Below are 22,561 nucleotides of genomic sequence, written 5' to 3'. Positions count from 1 at the left end.
GGTTAGTTTATATGTGGAATTGTGTATCAGACACAGTTAAAAGACCTCAGGAGCCAGGGAGAAAGACACATTCACATTTTACTTATGTTTGCTATTATTTGTCTCATGATATAGGTTCAGATTTTCTCATAAAATAACATCAGTTGCTATAGTACAGTATTTCTCTTCTTAAATTATCACCCCTCTAAGAAGAAATATTCATTTTTAATTTAGTTGGTTGAACTGAATTAGTTTTAATTCAATTTAATTTTTTCCTGTTGAGAAAAATTAAATACTAAAAAGAATAAGGTTTTGTTTAGGATTGCATTTTGGAGGGCCAGGAACCATTGTAATAGCCAAGATGTTTTTGCTCCCCAGCATCCAATTTTTACGCCTTTAGGGGCTCTGTCACTGCAGTGAGAATGTATGCTGTAGTAATATATTGTCTTTGGAAAGATCGTTTCATTTTTTAAACAAAAGTATCTGTAATCACTTTTATTAAAACTAGCACTATATGGTGACTATGCAAAATAATTTTCTCATTTGAAATGAATGTCTTTCTCTTCCTAACAGATGAGAAGGGATTTACAGCACTGGGACAGTGCTCTGCAACTGGCAAAGCGTTTAGCCCCAGACCAGATACCATTTATATCGAAAGAATATGCTATTCAGCTTGAATTCACGTAAGTCCTCATCTTTACATGTTTCAGTCAGTATCTAATTATTGAATATCTTCATTTCTGAACTGCCATTCATTAGAAGGCCATTAATTTAATAATTAAATCCACTGATTTAATAACTGCTTCTTAGGGGGGAAAAGCCATATTAATTGTACATCCAAAAATGTTTGATTGTAACTAATGATGTCTTATCCATGTATTTATCCACTTTCATTTTCAGCATCAAAATCTAATTTGGGGGGTCTAAGTCTTTTCTATATTTAGAGTCTAAGTATTGTTTTGAATAGCATTTGGCCAACAACAGTTACACATAGCATCAGAGTGACTCTGCTTTTCTTAACCTTTGTTCATGATCTTGACCTCTTTGAACACTGTGAGAATTTGCAGTGTGATTTCAAGGCACAGTGAAAAATACCAGACTTTGGTCTACAAATCCTATTTGCTTAGATCTGTGCTTTCTCTTTTTTACATTGAATTGCACATGGATGAAAATTCAACAGTTAATGTTGAAAATCAAGCCAGAAGCTTTTCACAGGTGGATAGGCAGTGCTTGAGTAATGATCCTTCCCAATGCATAATGAATAGGCTTCACAGACCTTTCCTACCTTTGGAAATGCTGTAATCTGTTCTGAGAGATTTAGAATTTTCTAGTGCTCTTAATTGTTAAACAGTCTTACTGTCAGCAGTCTTAGTTGACAGACTATACCTTTTTATTTCAGTGCTGCATAAAAGCGTAATTTTATTTTTAAAAAAATTTTTTATGGAAGTATAATCAGTTTACAATGTTGTGTTAATTTCTGGTGTAAAGCATAGTAATTTGGTTATATATATATATATATATGTATATATATATTCCTTTTCATATTCTTTTTCAATATAGGCTATTAAAAGGTATTGAATATAGTTCCCTGTGCTATACAGTGGGACCTTGCTGTTTACCTATTTTATATATAGTAGTTTGTATCTGCAAATCTCACACTCCCAATTTATCCCTCCACCCACCCACCCCATTCCGCTCGGTAACCATAAGTTTATTTTCTATGTCTGTGAGTCTGTTTCTGTTTTGTAAATAAATTGGGTCTTTTTTTAGATTCCACATACAAGTGATATAATATGGTATTTTTCTTTCTCTTTCTGGCTTACTTCACTTAGTATGACAATCTCCAGGTCCATCAATGTTCCTACAAATGGCGTTATTTTATTCTTTTTTATGGCTGAGTAGTATTCCATTGTAAAAGTGTAATTTTAGAGGCATTTATGATCCAGTTTTAAGCTCACATTCAGCCATGGTTAATGCCACTAATGCAAATAACCTGCGGAGACAATAAATGAATAATTTATTTGCAAATACAAATTCACAGGTGTTATGTGCAATGACAGCTACATCACAACTGGACAGTTTCTTTTGACATTTGTTATAGGATGTATTCCAATTTCAAAAACTATGAAATATGGAAAATGTTTTTTGAACAAAGAAAATATGGTTCTGACATTTGATTTTTTAAAAACATTTTTATATAGTTCTGCTTTATTTTCATACATACTTTAGATTCATTGAGAATATTGACACACAGATTATAGTTGTAGAAATTATTCTCTCAAAAAGTACTCTTTCATTTCTAACCAAAATACTTTAACATTTTCCATTTTGCAAATAAAAACTTCTTGGAGATTTTATTTCTTTCTTAGTCAACCTTGATTTAAATTTGTCACATTTCTGACCCTTACAAAGTAAATCCATATATTGAAAAGGACGAATTGGAATCTTAACACAAGGGACGAGGCCTCAGGGCCCTGGCCCTTCCTCTCTGTCCTAAGAGTGGCTGGGTCTTAGAGGATAAAATGTCTCTGCTAAAGAGAAAAGGGTCACTACATTGGGAGATGACCCACCATGTCTTGCCAGATTACAAACACCCAAGTAAGCTCAGCGACCATCCAGAAGACTTCCATTGTCTCTTCTTTCAAGGGAATCAAAGCTTTTGTGCAAACTCTCAAAAACTTCTCATGACAGTCAGATGAGCTGAGCCAGCTGAAAACCTGTGCTGTTGTTATTGTTGTTCTTTAACCCTTTCTGCTCAACACTTGACCATGAAGCCACCAAGTCCCAAGACTTTCACTGCTATTTCTATGCTGACTGCTGGATCCTGATCTAGATACACACCCCAGCCCCCCCAATCAGGAGAATTTCCCTTGTGATAATAGAAGCTAAGTAGGTGTATCTCATCATCATCAAATACCCCATTGGCCACTAGTTGCTGATTTTGACACTAAAGCCTTAGGCCTGTACTCAGTTCCAACAGTCTTTTTCATTATGTATCCAAGACTTTGATTAGGTCAAAGCAGGACCAGTCTGTCAGCTGCAGGAGGGCATTAGAATAATAAGCTAGAGCCACAAGAGAGTTCCAAAATAAAACAATAATAAAGTAAGTGGGCTAAAATAAAGTAAATAAAGTGAGAGTTCCAAAGTCTTAATTTCACATCTCCTAATTGGGCTTGTCTGAGGAAAACCTCGGGTTCCTGAATCAGGAGGAACTGGCAGGAGATATCCCTAGCTGTGTTGATATTATTAGATCCAAATATTAGAAATTTCTATTTAGAAACATTGTTGACTTTGAAGCCCTGGACTGTCTAAAAGTTCCTAATTAATAGAATAGCTTCTCTTCCAAAAAATTCCTTGTAACTAACAGATGATGAACCTGAGTGAGACTGAGAGAGGTTGAATAACTGGTCTAAGCTGGTAAAGTGAAGCTCAAATAATGCCATTGTCAGAGCTGATTAATTTATTCTGGATGAGATTGTTTTTCAGAGGATGACAGATCTCCAGATGCATCTTAGGCAAATTAGTGATCCATTCTGTCTCAAGTAGTAAAAATGAATTGAGGTAATAAATATGACTTCTGGTTGTGCAAATCCACGTTAGCATCAGTCATGGGATTAGAGAGTGGTATTATCTATATCATGTATAATAGTTTTTATTAGAGTAAGAATCAGAGCCCTCAATACTGTCATCCCTCATGTTTTCCTCCATTTCTACCCAGATTCTCTCAATACATTTTGTGCTTATAAACATTGGGTGTTTGGGAAAAAACAGTGATTTTAACAGTCACATGATTGTCATTTAGTGCCCCAAAGGTGATAGATAAGCAAAGGTGGCCCATAAAATTTAATATAGCTCCCCAAAATGCCCAGCATGCTACAAGTTATTACTGTACAGTCTAGCTTAATAATTATCCTTAAAGTAGCAAAATAATGAACTGCACTTGAAAGGATGCATGCATATATGTTGTGTATCACATCTTTTATGAGCTTAAGCAGCTCAGTGAAAGTTTATCTTTTAAATCTTGTTTATGTAAATAAGATACTTAAATGTGTATTAAAATTCACTCTGATTTTTCTTTCAGGGGTGATTATGTAAATGCTTTGGCTCATTATGAGAAAGGAATAACAGGTGATAATAAGGTAACCTTGAATAAAGATCAGATGTGCATAATTATTTGGGGGCTTTTTGTTAGTTTCATTTTCTTAATCTTATTTTCATTGTATTTATTCAGCATAAAACAGGTGAGCCTTTTCAGTTTATTAACAGCTTTGCAAGGATATAGTTAGATCATTTTACAATACTTTAAAATCTTAAAAACTGAAGATGGCAATATTTTTATCAGCCTGAAAAAGATATGTTTTCTATTGCACCCCAAATATGAGCTTCTTATTAAGACTGGGAGTAAGATTTTTGTTCTTTCCCACTTACAGGCTATGATTTTCATAAGATTTTCCTTTTACTCTTAAAAAGTTTCAGTAACCACTTTGAAACTGAATTCCCAGTCCATTAAAGTTTGTTCTACCTTTTCATCCCTCATGTTGTATCTTTTATGATGAACCTGGTAAGCATGTACTTTACCTACCATTCCAGCCCATTCTCCCATCCCAGAATTTAGGTCAAGAAGCTACATTTTGTGATAGAAATTGATGTTTTTAAGATAGGTGACATCAAGATTGAAAATCTTTTTATTTTCTATTTTATATCTAGCATTTTATTATAAAAGTAATACAGTTTCTTCTTTTTTAAATTCAAATTATGTTCATACTTTTTTTTAACAAACGTATTTATTTATTTGTTTGTTTATTTGTTTGTTTATTTTGGTGGGGAGGTAATTAGGTTTATTTTTTTAATTTATTTTTAGTAGAGATACTGGGGATTGAACCCAGGACCTCATGCATGCTAGGCAAGCATTCTACCACTGAGCTTTACCCCTCCATTTTGTTTTATTCAATTTGAAAAATCACCAAAATATATTAAACTAAAGAGTGAGAGTCCAACATTCTCTCTTATGTCCACACTCCTTAAGGCTAACCAGTGTTCATGATTTTATGTATTTCTATCCAGAATCTCTTCTAAGCATATAGCTATGTCTGTAATAGGGAATATTACTAAAAATGAAATAATTCATTTCTGTTCATTCAGCAAAGATCACCTGAGAATCCAGTCTGTGGAAAGCAGCATTTTGTTGTATGGTCTTTCCAAATTAATACAGATGAATGTCTTAATTTTTTAAGAGCTTCTAAAATTTCATCCTCTGGATGTATCATAGTTTTTTCATCCAGTTGTTTTGGGTTTTGTTTCAATCAAAAACCCTGCAGTGAATATTTGACCTAGTACCTGTATCTTTAACTACATAAAATAGTATTTCTGAAGGATGTAGTCTTACAGGTGGGATTTCTAGGTCATAAAATGTGCGCTTTTAATTTTTTATATGCTAGATTGCTCTCCAGAAGAACTCGTAGTTATTCATACAGCTGTCAGTCATGTATGAAAGTGTTCGTTTCCCCCACATTCTCAACAACACTACCAATCTCTACCAATCTGATCAGCCAAAAAAGGGGGGGGGGATATTTTATTTTGTGTGTGTTTGATTATTAGTGAAATCAAACATGTTTTATTTATTTATTGGCCAATTGTATTTTTTTTATAAATTACCTAATTGCATCTTTTGCTCACTTATCTCTTAGAGTTTTGACATTTTCTTTGTTTGGCTCCATCTATTTTAGTTCATCCTCAGTTGTGTTATCAAATACAATCACCCATGTGGCTATTTAAGTTATTTAAAATTAAGTAAAATGTAAAATTCAGTTCCTCTGTCACACTAGCTATGGTCAAGTGCTCGGGAGCCACTTGCGCCTGTCAGCCACCATGTTGGATGGGGCAGATAGAGAATATCCCCATCGTCACAGAACTGCTTTACATACAACGTCATCTGACGTTCCATTTTGATAGTTCAGACTGGCTATTTGGAAATTTTGTTAGTTGTCTTTAATGAATTAAATAATTCTAAATAAATAAATAATAAAGGTTTTATGTTTCATCATACCTAGAAGAGAAATCTTCCACTTGATAAATGGTCTTTCTCTTAATTTTATTCATGGCATTTATGCTATGTACTCAGTTTATTTCCTCTCATATAAAATTTTATACCAAGAAGGTATACAAAGATATACAAGGTATTATAACAAAGGAGCAGTAAAGTTTTGATCTTAAGCACAAAAGATCCAGACTTCGGAAGAAAAAAATATATAACTTCACAACAGATGATTTCTTTTTTTAAAGACTCAGTGTTACTTCAAAATCTTGATTTGCCTGAAAAGGTGACTGAAAGTAAACTATAACCTTTGGGCTCATTTTAGATTTAAACTGTTTGGCTAAAATACATCATTTTAAGTTAAGGTCTGATTTGTTGGTTATTTGCCTTGTAATTATAGGAACACGATGAGGTGTGTCTGGCTGGAGTGGCCCAGATGTCCATAAGAATGGGAGACATCCGCCAAGGGGTGAGCCAAGCCCTCAAGCACCCCAGCAGGGTCCTTAAAAGAGACTGTGGTGCCATATTGGAGAATATGAAGGTAGGCATTTGTGCGCACAAATTTCATGTGGTCTCGTACATAATAAATTTAGTATTTTAATCATCTTATATCATTTTAGCAATTTTCAGAAGCAGCTCAACTCTATGAAAAAGGTCTCTACTATGACAAAGCAGCATCTGTCTACATCCGCTGTAAGAATTGGTAAGAATTTGCTAAAATTTGTTCTCAGCCAGTGTGGAAAGGAGCATGTGTCCGTGATCTTCCTTGCTGCTCCTCCCACCTGGACACCTGTTGCCTCTCTCTGGGCCTTCTCTCCATCTCCTCTTTTTCTTCCTAGAAGAGTTCATATTAATAGTTCTTTTTCCAAAGAACAGCACATTCTCTAGGTTTGATATGGGGAAATCCCTGATCAAATAAATTATTAGAACAAAAAAAGCCCTATTGCCCCCAAAGAGTTAATGAGCTAATCCTCATTTTCCCACAGAGGGTGGGCTAGTGAGGTCAAGGGCAGGAGAAAAAGCTATTAAACCTTTTACCTGTAGACTTTCTAAAGATCGTGATAACTGTTTTTTTGAATCCTAAAAACTAATATCTGATTGTAGGAAGCTACTTTTGGAGTGAATGTCGTGCTGATACGATTCTCCTAAACCTACCTTTCTAGGGCGAAAGTTGGTGAGCTTCTGCCTCACGTTTCTTCTCCAAAGATTCACTTGCAGTACGCCAAAGCTAAAGAAGCAGATGGAAGGTTTGTACGATTTCTCAATTTTATATAAATTTAAAATAGTATTTTATAAATTAGCTATTGATAATTGGCAACCCTCTAAGAAAGGCAAAGCAGAGGACAGAAAACATCTTCACTCCTCATCTGGCCTGAAGTGCCAGGCTATTAAATTTTTTCCATACTTAATATACCTCAGTTAATGTTTTATGTATTCGGGTATAGACTACTGTCTCTTTTTATTTGAGAGTTAAATACTAGCAGTTGAAATTTTGATACAATGTGGCATGAAAATGAAATTAAGCAATAGTTCTTTTATTAAGGAAGATAACTTATGATGCAGATGAAAACAAGAGTAAAGAAACATGAATTCCATACCTATGGCTGTAGGCTGTACTGTCTAAGCCACAGAGCAGTATTAAAATATAGTGATGAATAGTTAATATCCTAAACATACAAAGCTTTCCTGCAACTTAATATAAGAAACCCAAAGATGCAAGGAGGAAAAGGGCTAAAGACAAGGAGTCTCAGAGGAGGAAATACAGCTATGAAACTGTATTTCATGCAAACATGATAAAGTTATATCTCACTAATAGTAACTGAAGTAAAGCAACAGTATATCATTTTAACCTATCATATTGGGAAAGATTTACTTTACACTAATAACAGTACTGTCAAAATGTACTTATTACACATGACTAACCACAGTGTAAATTTCTAAAGTCTTTAGAAAGTTATTTGGCAATATGTATTAAGAGATTTTTAAAGGTTAATACCTTCTACTTCTAGAAAAGTAACCTTAAGAAATAGGGAAATACACTAAATATCTTGTTAAAATGGAAAGAGCTGGAAAGAGCTAGAGACTGAGAAGTCTTGAGCTCCATCTACAGGTCGACACACAAAGATTTTATATATAACTGTTAAGTTGTATCTATAATTGTGAAAAATTTTATATTTTCTGTTTTGTAAAATAAGTCTATATTGCTATTATAATCTTCCCACTTAAAAATAGTAAAATGTAAAAAATTAGATAGATATGGTGTGGATGAGAAAACAGAATTCAACACTGATATTTTCCTGTTAGTTTATCAAACCCCCAAAAATAACATATTTTAGTGAGATGGTTCCTGGTGTTCTTTCTGATTAAAAAAAAAAACAAAAAACAAAAACAAACAAAAAAAACAAAAAAACGAGTTCAAGAAAAATAAGCAACTACCATCAATAAAAGAGAGAAGCATCCCAAACATTTATTGAGATTTTTTTCCCCCAAATTGTAACAGTGTTAAGAAAGTTGTCCTGAACTAAGTATCTCCTTTTATAGATACAAAGAAGCTGTTGTGGCCTATGAGAATGCAAAGCAGTGGAACAGCGTGATCCGCATCTATCTGGATCACCTTAACAGCCCTGAAAAAGCTGTCAGTGTTGTCAGGGAGACCCAGTCCCTGGACGGAGCCAAGATGGTAGCCAGGTAACATGATGCATTGGTATTTTGGGACTTTGAAAAACTAGCCTTAGAAGAAAGCCCCCACTTCCCCTTATCAAATAAATCAATGCCAATGAAATATTTATTCTTCACTATTTTTCTAAAAATTAGTTCTAAGTGTTTAAATTCAAAGGCTGTTGTAGTTAACATATGAGAGTGTGTTTTCTAAATACAAGCATATGGTATAGAACTACAGTTTACCACATACATTTTTACTTTTAAATGGTTTCTCATGGTTGAAAAATATTGTATTTTGTAAATGACAAACTTATTTTATATGTAATTTAATAAAATACTTGTTTTAGGTTTTTCCTACAGCTAGGTGACTACGGGTCTGCCATCCAGTTTCTTGTTATGTCCAAATGTAATGATGAAGCTTTCACACTGGCTCAGCAACACAACAAAATGGAAATCTATGCAGACATTATTGGTAAATATTGTTTTTCCTAATTCCTCTTAAAGATTGTATCATAGAAACACTTTGACTCTTTGAAGCTAATGATCCGATTGGTATACCCACAAGCACACGCACACACACCGCTTAGATACAGATATGCACGTGCCTATAGGTTACTTGTTAGATTTCAGAATCCCTACTATCACCTTAAAGGTGAGATGGAATTATAAGACCACTTTCAAAAATTAAGGTGTTTTGGGTGGCTTCCACGAGAGGCCAGATTTCCCAAATCCTACTATTGATCAACCAATGGTAAAGCAAGTTTCCAAAATGAAGGTAACAGAAAATGCAGTGATTTTTGAAAAAGTAAATGTTTTCATAAATTTTTAAACTTGAGTTATGAATTAAGAATATATGATTGATTACCTTGATTAAAAATGATATATACAAGATGTGGTTTTAAAAGATTTTGAAAGTCCAAAAGAAAATACTGTATTCTGAGAGTACCTGCTTGTAGCTTTTCTTCCTATGTTTGCAATTATCCTCAGAAACAACTAAAACAATTTTCAGATTTTCATTTCATGGACCATATGTAACATTATTTGTGGGGTGGTTTTGCTTTTTTACAATTTTTTATTGTGGTAAAATATACATAACATCAATTTACCATTTTAGCCATTTCTAAGTGTACAGTTTGGTTGCATTAAGTACGTACACATTGTTGTGCAACCATCACCACATTCGTCTCCACAACTTTTTCATCATCCTGAACTAAAACACTGGACCCATTAAACAATAATTCCCATTCCCCTTCCCCCTCAGCCCCTGAGAACCACTGCTCTACTTTCTGTCTCTATGAATTTGACTATTCATGGTACCTCATGTAAGTGGAATTATAATGTTTGTCCTTTTGTGTTATTTTGTTCACAAATGACCACACAAATTGATGGTAGGATTCATGAGAAAATTTTTGTTTCAATCTTTAAGGGAAATGATAGGTAAAAGCAAATTCTAGTATCTTAGGAAGTCATTCAAATAATTGGAGAAAATAAAGAACTAAAGATAAAAAGAAGGTACAGATAAAAGCAGCATTGCAGTTATTAATGTTTAATTTGACACATGACATTTCTTTCCTAACATTGCAAATCATCATTGCACAAAAGCCTTGAAGTTTTTCTAATTTTTTCAGAAGGGTGTGTCTTAGCCTCTATCATATGCGCACGCACGCACGCACGCACGTGCGCGCACACACACACACACACACACACACAGAGCCTCCCACCCCCACAGCATAACCCACACTCTTCTCCACCTTGCTTAACTTCCTTCTCTTATAAACTCTCTATCTGCCTTGGGGTGGGGCGCAGGGCTACTCCTGTACTGTGGTGCCCCACTGGGCCTCCAACTCCCACAGGTAAATGTAAACAATGAATTGCAACTCCAGTAGCTTTTAGGTCTTCTGTGCTTAATATATTTAAGCTTCAAATCAAAAGAAAAACAATACCAAAAAAAGGAAAACCTAATCTTTAAATAGCATCTATTGGCCGCCTGAATATCACCTTCCTCATCTGACAAACACGTACAAACTGTCATTTAAACTGGGCGTTGCTGAGAGAGGGAGATGGGTTACGTTTGCATTCTGGTGAACTTTGCTTCTGATCGTTCTGAATCCCTAGGCAAATCTTGGGTTGATATTATAGTCATACTTGTGCTTGTGGTTTTAGGAAATGAGATTGAGACTTAAAAAAATGATAAAAGTTGCTAAGGATAATGTGCAACCACAGCCTAGATTCTCACAAAGCCTCATAATTTCCTCTCCTGATTGCTGTTTAGAGTGAAGAGAAGATGGAACAGAGTGGTTATGTGGGGTAATTATGGTGAATGTGTTTGGTGATGAAAACAGACACTGATAATAATACTTACTGTTAAAAGGTTTTAATCACCTCTTTTTAGATCACCTGTTTTTAGCTCTTATTTTGAGGTTAGCAATAAAAGGTAAACAAGTTTTGCTCAGATATTTTACTCAGTGAATTTCTGTTGTAGGTTCTGAAGACACCACTAACGAGGACTATCAGAGCATTGCCTTGTATTTTGAAGGAGAAAAAAGACATTTTCAGGCTGGAAAATTCTTCCTGCTGTGTGGCCAGTATTCACGAGTGAGTATTTGCCAGGAAAACATACTTTGGCCTCCACAGGAATAATTAGAGGAAATATTTTAAAATACTTTATGCTCCCAGACACCCAGATTTGAAATCTCAGAGTCAACCTTAAAATCTTCCTCTCTCTCCCCCTCTGGTCATGTTCTCCCTAAATCTCTCTCACAGGTCTCGTTCTAGTTACCATCAACTTAACTCGAACCTGGGTCATATCGCTTTAGATGATTGCAAAGTGGTTTCCTGTTTTCCTTGTTTTTTAGTTTCTCTCTCTATAGCTCATCTCTTTCGTTTTGTCCCTTAAATGGTACTGACTTTGGTTGCTAAAGAGCCCCTAAAGCAGGCGCTTTGGTGTTCAAGCAAGAAATGGAAACAGGTGAAGTTGTGGGCTAAGGCTGCGTGTTCATTGTGTGACAGGGCAGGGACAACTGGACGGCACCTGTCCTGTCTGAAGGGAACAGCTGCTGCTCACCTCCAAAAAAGGGTTGCCCTTCAGGAGTTGGTGCCCACTGGTGCCAGACCATAGGATTTTTCACAAGAAATAAATGTCTGGGTCTCCCAGTTTTAAAATATGGGCCCAGATATTTGTATAACATCTCACTGGCCAAAGAAACATGTCTATGTGAATTCAGCCTTCAGGCCACCAGTGTGCTGTTCTGGCCTGTTAGAAACTGAGTCCAAGCTCCTTAGCAGGCAGGCGAGAGAATTTCCACAATTTGACAGACCAGCCTGAACATCCCAGTCTGGCATCTAGCTTTTTTCACTGAAGAAGCCTACACTTCCGCTAGCCTTCTTCCATCCATGGTCTTCCCCTGGACCCCTCCCGCCCTCTTCTCCGCCTCCACAGACCTGTTCACCTTCAAGTCCTTTTCCTCTGGGGTACCTGGGCATCATCCTCGTGTTCAATCATCTTTTCTTCCTCAGAGCACCTGTAAACCACCTGGCAGTACCACCCATTTGTCTCTTAATCTCTATAACCTTAAACATACTCACAGGTGTGGTGGTGTGGTGCAAGGATTAGACAACCATGGCTTAAAGTGATTGGCGTCTTCTATTATCATCACATCACATGCATCTCCCCAGGTAAATTGTACAGGATACAGAAAGGTGGTCCATATAATATCCTTCCTGGTATTTTCCATAGCGTCTGGCACAGTCTCGTATTCAAAGCAGCAGATTGTCAGTAAATATTTGTTGAATGAATAAATGAATGAAAATAATTAAATCTTCCTACTAAAAGAGGGCATATTTTTCGCTCTGATTTCTTTCAAAACCAGAACTAGATTCTTCAGAGGGTCAGCTGGATCCTACCACTTTTTAAACTACACTCAGCCTTTTAAGTATTTAAGACCCAGCACTGTGCAAGCCCCTGGTTGAGATGAAGATACTTTCACAAACTACAATTACTTTGTGTGTGTGAAAGCTTTGTTTTTCCCAATGTGAAGGCAATCTGAAAATTTTTCATTATTATATAATTCTCATTTCAGGCACTTAAACACTTCCTAAAATGTCCAAGCTCAGAGGATAATGCAGCAATAGAAATGGCAATTGAAACTGTAAGTAAACTCTGTACTGAAACTTTCAAGAATGCTAATTTTTTAAAAACCTTTTGAAGAAAATTCCAAATATTTACAAAAGTAGACCAAACAGTATAACAAACTCCCATGTACCCATCTTCTCATTTCAACAGCTGTCAAAGCGTGGCCAGTCTTATTTTACTCACCCCCACCCTTTTTCCCTGTATTATTTTAAAGCAAATTACAGACATCATGTCATTTCATTTGTGGTTCAAAATCTATCTCTAAAATAAGAACCTTGGGATTTTCTTTTAGGTGTAACTTGCATACAGTAAAATGCATGAATCCTAAGTATACAACTCAGTTTTTTCATGTATGTACACCTGTGTAACCCCTACCCAGATCAAGAGAGAGAACATTTCCAGCTCCCCAGAAGGCCCACTCATGATGCCTCCAAATCAGTGCCCCCCACCAAGGGTAACAGCACTTCTGACTTCTTACAGATTGGTTTTACATGTTTATGAATTTCATATAAATAGAGTCATACATATGTTCTCTTTTGTGTATAATTTCTTTCGGTCAGCATTAAATCTGTGAAGGCATCTGTGGTATTCATGTAGCAATAGTTCATTCTTATTCATGGCTGTGTAGTATTCTGCCATGTGACTGTCACAATTTATTTACCCATTACTCTGTTAATGGACACTTGGGTTGTCCCAGTTTGCACATATTACAAATAAAGTTGCCATCGGAGCCATTCGTGTCTTTTGGTGGACATAAGCATTCAGTTTTTTTGGGTATGTATCCAGGAGTTAGAATTATTAGGTCATAGGGTGTACATATTTTCAGCAATAGTAGGTACTGCCCAACATCTTTTCAAAGCAGCTGTGCCAGTTTCACTCTACCAACAACGTAAAGAATGTAGTTGCTCCCCATCTTCACCAGCACTTCTCAGTCTCCTTCATTGTAACTAAGCTGATAGATGTGTGGTGGTCTCTCATTGTGGTCCTAATTCGTTTTTCTAAAGAATAATGATATTGAGCACCTCTTCATATGTTCATTGACCATTTGAATATCCTCTTTTTATAAAGTTCTGTTCAGTCTTGTTTCTGATTTTTAATTGTATCGTCTCGTCTTATCCTTCCTGATTTATAGGACTGAATTATATATTCTGGATACAGACCTTTTCATCAGACATACATGCCTTGTGAAAATCTCTCAAGCTGTGGCTTGCCTGTTAATTCTCTAGTGCTATCTTGATGAAAAGAAGTTCTTAACATTTAGTAAAGACAAGCTTATGAATCTTTTCTTTTATGGTTAGTCCTTTTTTGTCCTCTTAAGAAATCTTTGTCTATCCCATGGTTGTGCAGACATTTCTCTTATGTTCTCTTCACGTAATTTGGTTGTTTTAGCCTTCTTGTGTAGGCCTATGCCTAAATCCAAAGATTCTTATCTTTTGTGTATGTATGAAGTAGGAGTCAAGAATCTTTCTTTTCCATATGACTATCCAGTTAATCCAGCACCATTTATCAAAAGACTGCCCTTCCCCCTACTGAATTCCTATGGAGCATTTGTCATAGATGAAATGATCAGGTATGTGTGAGTCCGGTTTTGGGCTCTTTATTCTCTTGTATTAATTTATTTGTCTAGCCTGTACTAATACCACACTATCTTAATTACTGTATATATGTCTTATATTTCTACATCTATGGAATTGCCTATTCTAGACATTTTGTGTCAGTGGAACTATATGATGTGACCTTTTTGTGTCTGGTTTCTTTCATTTAGCATAATGTTTTCAAGGTTCATCTGTGTTGTAACATGTACTTTAGCCCTCTTATGTGTATACACATTGTGTGTATCTATTCATCAGTTGATAACACATTTGGGTTGTTTTCACTTTGGGGCTTTTATGAATAATGCTGCCATGAACATTTGTGTACAAGTTTTCGCATGGACATGTGTTTTCATGTCTCCTGGGTATATACCTAGGAGTAGAATTGCTAGGCCATATATTAAGTTTATGTTTAACATTTTGAGGAACTGCCCAGCTGTTTCCCAAAGCAGCTACACTATTTTACATTCCCAGCAACAGTGTATTGGGGTTCCAGATTCTACAACAATAATTTGATATTGTCAAACATCTAGTTAAAGTACAACTTTCCCTAACTGTTACATAAATGCTTTTTCACAGTTGGTTAGTTCACATCATATCCAGATAAGGTCCTTGCATTGCACTTAGTTTATATATGCCTTAAGTCTCTTCTATCAAAAGACTGTTCCTTCCCCATCTCCTTCTCTCTCCCTCCTTTCATCTCCTCCTCTCTTTTCTTCCCCTTCTTCCTCCTCCTCTCTTCATTTTTTTTCATTTTCTTTATATTTTTATTGAAGTATAGTTGATTTACAATGTTGTGTTAATTTCTGGTGTACAGCACAGTGATTCATTTATACATATATATTCCTTTTCATATTCTTTTTCAGTATAGATCATTACAAGGTATTGAATATAGTTCCCTGTGCTATACAGTAGGATCTCGTTGTGTATCTATTTTATATGTAGTAGTTAGTATCTGTAAACCTCAAACTCCCAATTTATCCCTTCCCCACTGGTAACCATAAGTTGTCTTCTATGTTTGTGAGTCTGTCTCTGTTTTAGAAATAAGTTCATTTGTGTCCCTTTCTTTTTTTAGATTCCACATGTAAGTAATATCATATGGTATTTTTCTTTCTCTCTGTGGCTTATTTCACCTAGTATGATGATCTCCAGGTCCACTCATATTGCTGCAAATGGCATTATTTTATTCTTTTTATGGCTGAGTAATATTCCATTGTATAACTATACCACAACTTCTTTATCCAGTCATCTGTTGATGGACATTTACGTTATTTCCACATCTTGGCTATTGTAAATAGTGCTGCTGTGAACATTGGGGTGCATGTATCTTTTCAAATTAGAGTTCCCTCCAATTCCCTCCAGGAGTGGGATTGCTGGATCACATGGTAAATCTAATTTTGGTTTTTTAAGGAATCTCCCTGCTGTTTCCCATAACAGCTGCACCAAACTACATTGCCATGAACAGTGTAGGAGGATTTTCTTTTCTCCACAACTTCTCCAGCATTTATTATTTGTGGACTTTTCAACAATGGTCATTCTGACTAATGTGAGGTGATAACCCATTGTAGTTTTGATTTGCATTTCTCTGACAACTAGCAATATTGAGCCTTTTTTCATGTGCCTGTTGGCCATTTGTATGTCTTCTTTTTCCTCTTCTCTTCCTCCCTTTCCTTCCTCTCCTCCTCCTTCTCCTTTATTTCTTCTCCCCTCTCCCCTTTCACTTTACCTTCATTGTTTTTTTTTGTTAAGAAAATGAGTTATTTGTCCTGAGGAATTCCTGACATTTAGAGTTAACTGATTGCACCCTGTTAAATCTGATTGTGGTATAATTTATCTTGTTTCTCTGTTGCCTGTATTTTCAACCAACTAGTAACCAAATCTATATGTTTAATTAGACATAGATTTTATATTTTTGGAAAAAACTACTTCATAGATGATGCCATGTACTTATTTCATCACATCAGTAGCCCCATGTCTTAGTTCAGGCTGCCATAACAAAATACCACAGACTGGGTGGCTTAAACAACAGAAACGATTTCTCCCAGTTCTGGAGGCTGAGAAGTCTAAGATTAAGGCACCAGCCTGGTGAGGGCTCTCTTCCTGGCTTGCAGATGGCCACCTTCTTGCTATGTCCTCAAACAGCCTTTCCTTGGTACTTTCTAATGGAAAGAAAGGGGATCTCTCTTGCTTCCTCTTCTTATAAAATCACTAATCCTATCATGAGGGCCCTAACTTCATAACCTAATCTAACCCTGATTACCTCCCAGAGGCCTCAACTTCAAATACCATCACTTTAGCAGTTCGAGCTTCAACATACGAAGAGGAGTTGGGGGATCAGCTTTCAGTCCATAACAGCCCATTTTTATTGCCTCTCTTTTTATGGTGTTAAGGTTGATTATTGGGTGTAGGTGTGATCAGCCTGATCCATTCGTTACAAGGTTTCCCATAAAGCTGTCACCTAATGATTTCAGCACCAATTATGTTTATTACCTAGATCCATTTTTTCACTTGGAGTTACAAAATGGTGTTCTAATTCTGTCACTCCTCTTGAACTCCATATCAGCTATTTGGTTACTCTGAAAAGGGAATATAGGGTAAATACTTGAGGGTTTTTTTTTCATTTTATTTACTAGTTTTCAGAATAATACGTTAGTTCCCTGACATCCTCCAAAAGTGACTGATGAGGTGCTTTTGTTTTTAATATCATTATGAGCTCATAGATTTTTAGCTTATTTGATATATTTTAATTCATTGCAGTTGATATTATTTTTGAGTCCCAGATTATTCCTTTACATTGAGTATTTTTTTTTTCTGTCTGACACAATCCTATTTGTCTTTGAATCTTCCTTGCATTCAGGTACAAGATATTACAGATTTCATTTCTTGCCCCAGTCCTGGAACCAACCATTTCTCTAAAGGGTTCTGTATCTTTTTAGTGAAAAATATTAGTTACAGATTATAATTTGGGTCCTAAGAATATTCACTGCTACTGAGCTGATCATTGTTTCTAAGCTTTTTCAGTAAGAATGTTGACATTTTTATTGTGACACAAAAAATTAGTATTAATTTTCTAAAAGTATCTGAATTCGAAGCTGCAGGGGAATTATTAAAGAGAAGAAATTATTCTCTGGCTGTTCTCAAAAGGCTATTACTTTAAAAAAAATTTACTTGCTTTTCTCTGCACATCTGCAATATTTTCTAAGACCTACTTCCTCCAGGAAGCCAGAATCAAAACTTGCAGCAGTTCCCAGGAGTACATCCCCCACGTTCCCTCCCGAAGAGAGACTGGGACTCTGGTCCCAAATTCATAAATCCAGAAGGGCTCTGACTTGGTCAGTTTAGGTGTTCATTCCAGGATCAATCAACTGGTGGCCCCAGCGATGGAATATCATGCCTGGGTAAATTGGGTCAAATTCCCACCCCTAGACACTCTGGCCTCTGTGGCCAGGGAGGTGCGGGTCCTCTAAGATACAGAAGTCCCACTGGAACCCCATGGTTGAGATGGAGGCTGGAGCATTTCTCAGAATAGTGGAAGGGATCAACATCAGACAAAACTATTGCTGTCCCTTGCAACTGTCAAATTTCTCTCCTCTCATTAGTTAGTATTTTTTAATGCTACACCACACATTTTGTAAAAATTTTGTTAAGATCAGGGACATGTAGTCTTTAAAATTAGTATATTTGTATTCTTAATCCATTACCAAGATTACTTCATTCAGACAAGTCCATTCTGAACTTCACTCCTGGATAATTTTTCTGAAGTCCAATTTTGAATCATCTTATTCTCCAGCTCCCATTGCTTCATTATTTATTCCCTGACCATCCTTCATGGATCACACACAGAGTCTGATATCCTTGGAGGTGATCCAGGCTAACCTCCATTTTACTGATAAGGAAACTGAGGTCCCAGAAGATATATATGACCAACCTAAAGACGCCCAAATAGAGAGGCAAAGAGCTAGGACTAAAACCAAAGTCTTTTTTACAGCCAAACCATCTTATTACACTCCTAGGTCAGTGGTCTGTGCTACAGCTAACCTGGCCACTTTGACCTGCGTAGTTCAGGGCTCCCTTCCTTTGTTTCTTCACTCTCACTGTTACCAGACCCAGAACACCCTCCCTCCTACACCCCTGCCCTTCAAACTCCCACTCACCATGTGAGACCCTCTTCGCATACCCCTTCCTATAAAGCTTTTCCTGAACTAGCCTCATTTAATCCTTATAACAACTTTGTGAGTTATGTCTTATTTTTATCCTCTTTGAGGTCCCAAGAGTGACCCGCTCTGGATCACACAGGTGATCTTTGACCTCAGACAGGCTGGCTCTTCCCCATATGGGCTTATTCACCCAAAGCCATGCCCAAAAGCCATCCAGATGACGAGCTCTACCATTTCTCTTCCTTCCTCATAGCAGTGGCAAGATCAGAGGCAACAGATGGGTCAAAGCTTAGCTTTCTTGCACCGACAATGACCATGGTCAGCGGACTGTGTAGAAATTCTGCAGCCCGAGAGCCTCTGCACCCCACGGGCTCACAATCACCTCGTCTGTGCTCAAGTCTAGTGACCCTGTCCTTCTGCTAGTGCACCAAGGACTTCTGAACTACTTCTTAGACTTCCCCTGGGTGTTGCTCTGTCCCTAATGAGTTTCCTTCCTTTTCCAGTGGCTTTTCTCACTACATCACTAATATGACAAGAGGGCAGTGCTGTTCTGTTCAGTGTTCTTCCTCTTGGTTGAGCTCCAGTTGGGTTCTTGGCTCACCTCTTTTTTATAGACATGAGACACTTAAGCCTCTTAATCTTGTCAGTAATTATTTCTACTAACTAAAGCTAACACATTTTCATCCTCTCATATAGTAAATAATTTTCCTGATCAATACCACCCAACAGGGGAGTGATTTATGGAGGTGACTTTACGATGACCCTCAAATCTGAATTTCCAGACCAGAGTCCTCTCCAGAACGTCATATTTCCAGCTGCCTGTCCTCTTCTGGGATCCTCTGGCCATACTTTTGTCTTCATTTTTGATTACACGTAGCCTTGTGTACAAACACATTTCCTCAGGAAGCCCTGGAAATGAGGTGCTCAGCTGCACAGTTTGTATGAGGCCCAGGATGTTATTCTGTCACAGTCACTTAAGAAAGTTTTTATTGAAACATCCAAGAAGCATATTCTCTCTGTGTGTGAAAAAAGAATACTACTACAGCATTTTGATATAAAAAGCTATAGCTTCTAAGGATGGATTTTTTATAATTTTTTTCTTTTGGGGGGTAATTAGGTTTATGTATTCATTTATTTTAATTTTTTTTTTTAATGGAGGTACTGGGGATTGAACCCAGGACCTCGTGCCTGGTAAGCATGCACTCTACCACTGAGCTATACTCTCCGCCCTATAGCTTCTAAGGATGAGTTTTCATTACTGGAGACTATAAATGAATGAAGACAGACCCTGAGCTTACATCATGTTTCAGGCACTTGACTCTAGGTATTTTTACATATTTTTAAAATTCCACCTCCTCAGCAGATTATTTGTCCCCCCCCCCCCCTTTCTAGGTTTAAGATGCTGAACTTACTGTTTCTTTCTCTTCCTAAACAGGTTGGTCAGGCCAAAGATGAGCTGCTGACCAGTCAACTGATAGACCACCTTATGGGGGAGAGTGATGGCATGCCTAAGGTACTAAGGTGTTTTCTCCACTGGGGTATTTAAGTATCTTAGTAACAGTTTTACTTTGTTCTGCTGTGTTTTTATTTATTACAGATTTTGCATCATAGACTTACAAAATTTTCTCTCTAGATGCAGCCTTAGGTCATCTGCACGGAACCTGCATTTTAGATACTGTGTACATTCATTCTTTGCACTTGGCCTTGCCCCCTGTGAATTAGCCATACCCCTCGGGGTATCAGTCCTTACCACTCACAGTTTTTATCAACTGTTATATTTATTTATTCTAGGAATCATGAACATGATTATTAGAATTATGAGTTAGCAGTAATCCCTAAAAATCAGTGTACTTTGTTCACATTTCAAAAATTATGGAAATTAATAAAAATCCTATCTACCATAAAACCCACTATAAAGTAGAAATTATTAAGAACATATTTGCAAAATATGTGATTCTCTGGGATTTTGTGCAGAGGTTGGTCTTCTCTTAGTCCTGATGAAGGCAGACTCCTTTGACAATGCCCTCAGAGCCTTTTTCCCCTTCTGCTTTGGTGTCTGCTTGTGAAGGAATTGGAGTACAGCTGACCTTTGAATGATATGGGTCTGAGCTGAGCAGGTCCGCTTATACATGGATTTTTTTCAATAGTGAATACTGTATACAATATTTACTGCATGATCCCAGGTTGGTTGAATCCGCAGATACAGAGGAAGTGTGGATACAGAAGGCTGACTATAAATTAAATACTAACTTTCAACTGTGTGGAGGGTCGGAGCCCCTAACCCTAGTGATGCTCAAAGGTCAACTGTAATTGATTTGTCTACAAAGTGCTGGAATGTCATAGCTGGAGCGGATTGTAGCCATCCTGATCCCTGAGTCCACTTCCTGTATTTTACAGATAAAGACACTGAGACCCAGGGAGGCTAAGTTAACCTGCAGAAGTGCACAGCACATTAAACTGTGCCAAACCCCCTCATCTTATGTCCACTGATTCTAATAATCAGAAAACCAGCCTCAACTATGTGAAATTGTTTAGAGTTGAAGAAAACAGGAATGGAAAGTGAGCCAAAAAAAAATTTTATAGGCCAGAGAAATTTATGTAGGTGTAAAAATTTTTGAAATTTTGCCAAGTTAGTATATGGTATAAGAAACTTTCCATTTCAAGTACATGAGAACTCTGGGGAGTGGGGTTAGGAACACGGACTCTGAAGCCAGACCATTGTGGTTCAGATCCTGGCTCTGGAAAGGTCCTGGGGTGTTTCAGTTTCTCATCAATGAAATTAGTATATAATCATACCTTTGTCCTGGAGGATTTAAACAAGTTATTTCTTAAGTATTTAGAATACTACCTGGCACATGCTAAACCCTGAATACTTGATACTTGATAAATAATTCTTTATTCATTGGCTTTTTAAAAATAGTATCAACACTTAGTTACTAGAAAGTGAATGTGATTCTAACTAAAAGGCAAATTTTTAGGTGTTTCTCCCCTTAGCTAATGAAGAAAGTGATGTTTCTCTAATGATTTGTGTGTCAGGATGCCAAGTACCTGTTCCGCCTGTACATGGCCCTGGAGCAGTACCGAGAAGCCGCCCGCACCGCCATCATCATCGCCAGGGAAGAGCAGTCTGCAGGTGGGGTTCATGCTCTTCTCCCCAACATTCATGCTTTTCTCCCCAAACAGATAGTAGAATCGAGCTCCAGCTCGTTCTCTGCCTGGTTCTAATCTAGGCTTGCTTTGAACGCAGAAGACTAGGGGGATGGCCATTTCTAGGTTTCAGAGAAGGAAAATAATTCACCACCACAGGAGGACGTAGAACAACTCCACTGAGGGCTTCTCAGGTTAGGAGCTAGTTCCTCTCCTCCTCCGTGGCCTCGGTTTCTGTCTCCTGGATGACGACCCTGACCTCTCCAGCCTGCAGCGCACCCCCACCCACCCGCCCCCACTTGCACAGCACTTTTCCATCCATCCCAGGTATTTGGTTTTAAGAATATAGAAGATACTAGAAGATGGAAGACAACGTGGTGGTATTATTAATCTTGTTCTTTATAACATGCACGGGCTATTTATCGAGTCTCTAGAATGGTTCTGTTCACTTCTATGATCTGTAAATATCTCTTGAAAAAGTCAGAGAATTAGTCTGATAGCTTCACTAATTTTCGCAAGCTGATTCTTTTAGATATTCATTAAGTGTGGAATAGTTTTGGAAAATGTGGAATGAAATAAGTCATTCTTTATTCAGCTATGTTTATCTAACACCTACCACCTCTCAGACATGTGGTAGGAGCTCAGGACTCAGCGGACTGAGCCGTGGTCCTGCCCTCAAGGATTCTGGATGTGATGGGAAAGACAGAAGTAAATCCATGTTGCTATACAGGGTGAGAAGTGCCAGAGTAGAAAGAAATACATTAGAAAGTCACCAGGAAAGGGGATCCACCCCATCCTGAGGGTTGGAGGTGGGGAAGGTGGAGGATGGAGGTGAGACCAGACAACGAGAGCTTCAGCT

The 22,561-nt window shown here is 37.1% G+C and overlaps 1 protein-coding gene and 1 non-coding gene across 4 annotated transcripts in view; one reads left to right on the top strand and one right to left on the bottom strand.

The window, feature by feature from the left end:
* The window catches only part of WDR19 (WD repeat domain 19), a 73,403-nt gene that overhangs the window by 36,483 nt on the left and 14,359 nt on the right, over positions 1-22,561 (top strand). For all 3 annotated transcript variants that reach the window (XM_010980386.2, XM_031435845.2, XM_031435869.2), the window contains 11 exons: positions 553-662; positions 4,061-4,118; positions 6,414-6,554; positions 6,634-6,716; positions 7,177-7,260; positions 8,555-8,701; positions 9,022-9,146; positions 11,157-11,269; positions 12,754-12,822; positions 19,991-20,068; positions 21,592-21,688. In XM_010980386.2, the coding sequence (XP_010978688.1) occupies positions 553-662; positions 4,061-4,118; positions 6,414-6,554; positions 6,634-6,716; positions 7,177-7,260; positions 8,555-8,701; positions 9,022-9,146; positions 11,157-11,269; positions 12,754-12,822; positions 19,991-20,068; positions 21,592-21,688 (1,105 nt within the window). The remainder of the gene's footprint in view (positions 1-552; positions 663-4,060; positions 4,119-6,413; positions 6,555-6,633; positions 6,717-7,176; positions 7,261-8,554; positions 8,702-9,021; positions 9,147-11,156; positions 11,270-12,753; positions 12,823-19,990; positions 20,069-21,591; positions 21,689-22,561) is intronic.
* TRNAG-ACC (transfer RNA glycine (anticodon ACC)) lies at positions 19,709-19,781 on the bottom strand. The gene has a single exon. It is a non-coding gene; the product is annotated as a tRNA-Gly (tRNA).

Source organism: Camelus dromedarius, chromosome 1 (genome assembly GCF_036321535.1).
Source record: "Camelus dromedarius isolate mCamDro1 chromosome 1, mCamDro1.pat, whole genome shotgun sequence".
Lineage (NCBI taxonomy): Eukaryota > Metazoa > Chordata > Mammalia > Artiodactyla > Camelidae > Camelus > Camelus dromedarius.
This window is presented reverse-complemented; position numbering and strand designations above follow the sequence as displayed.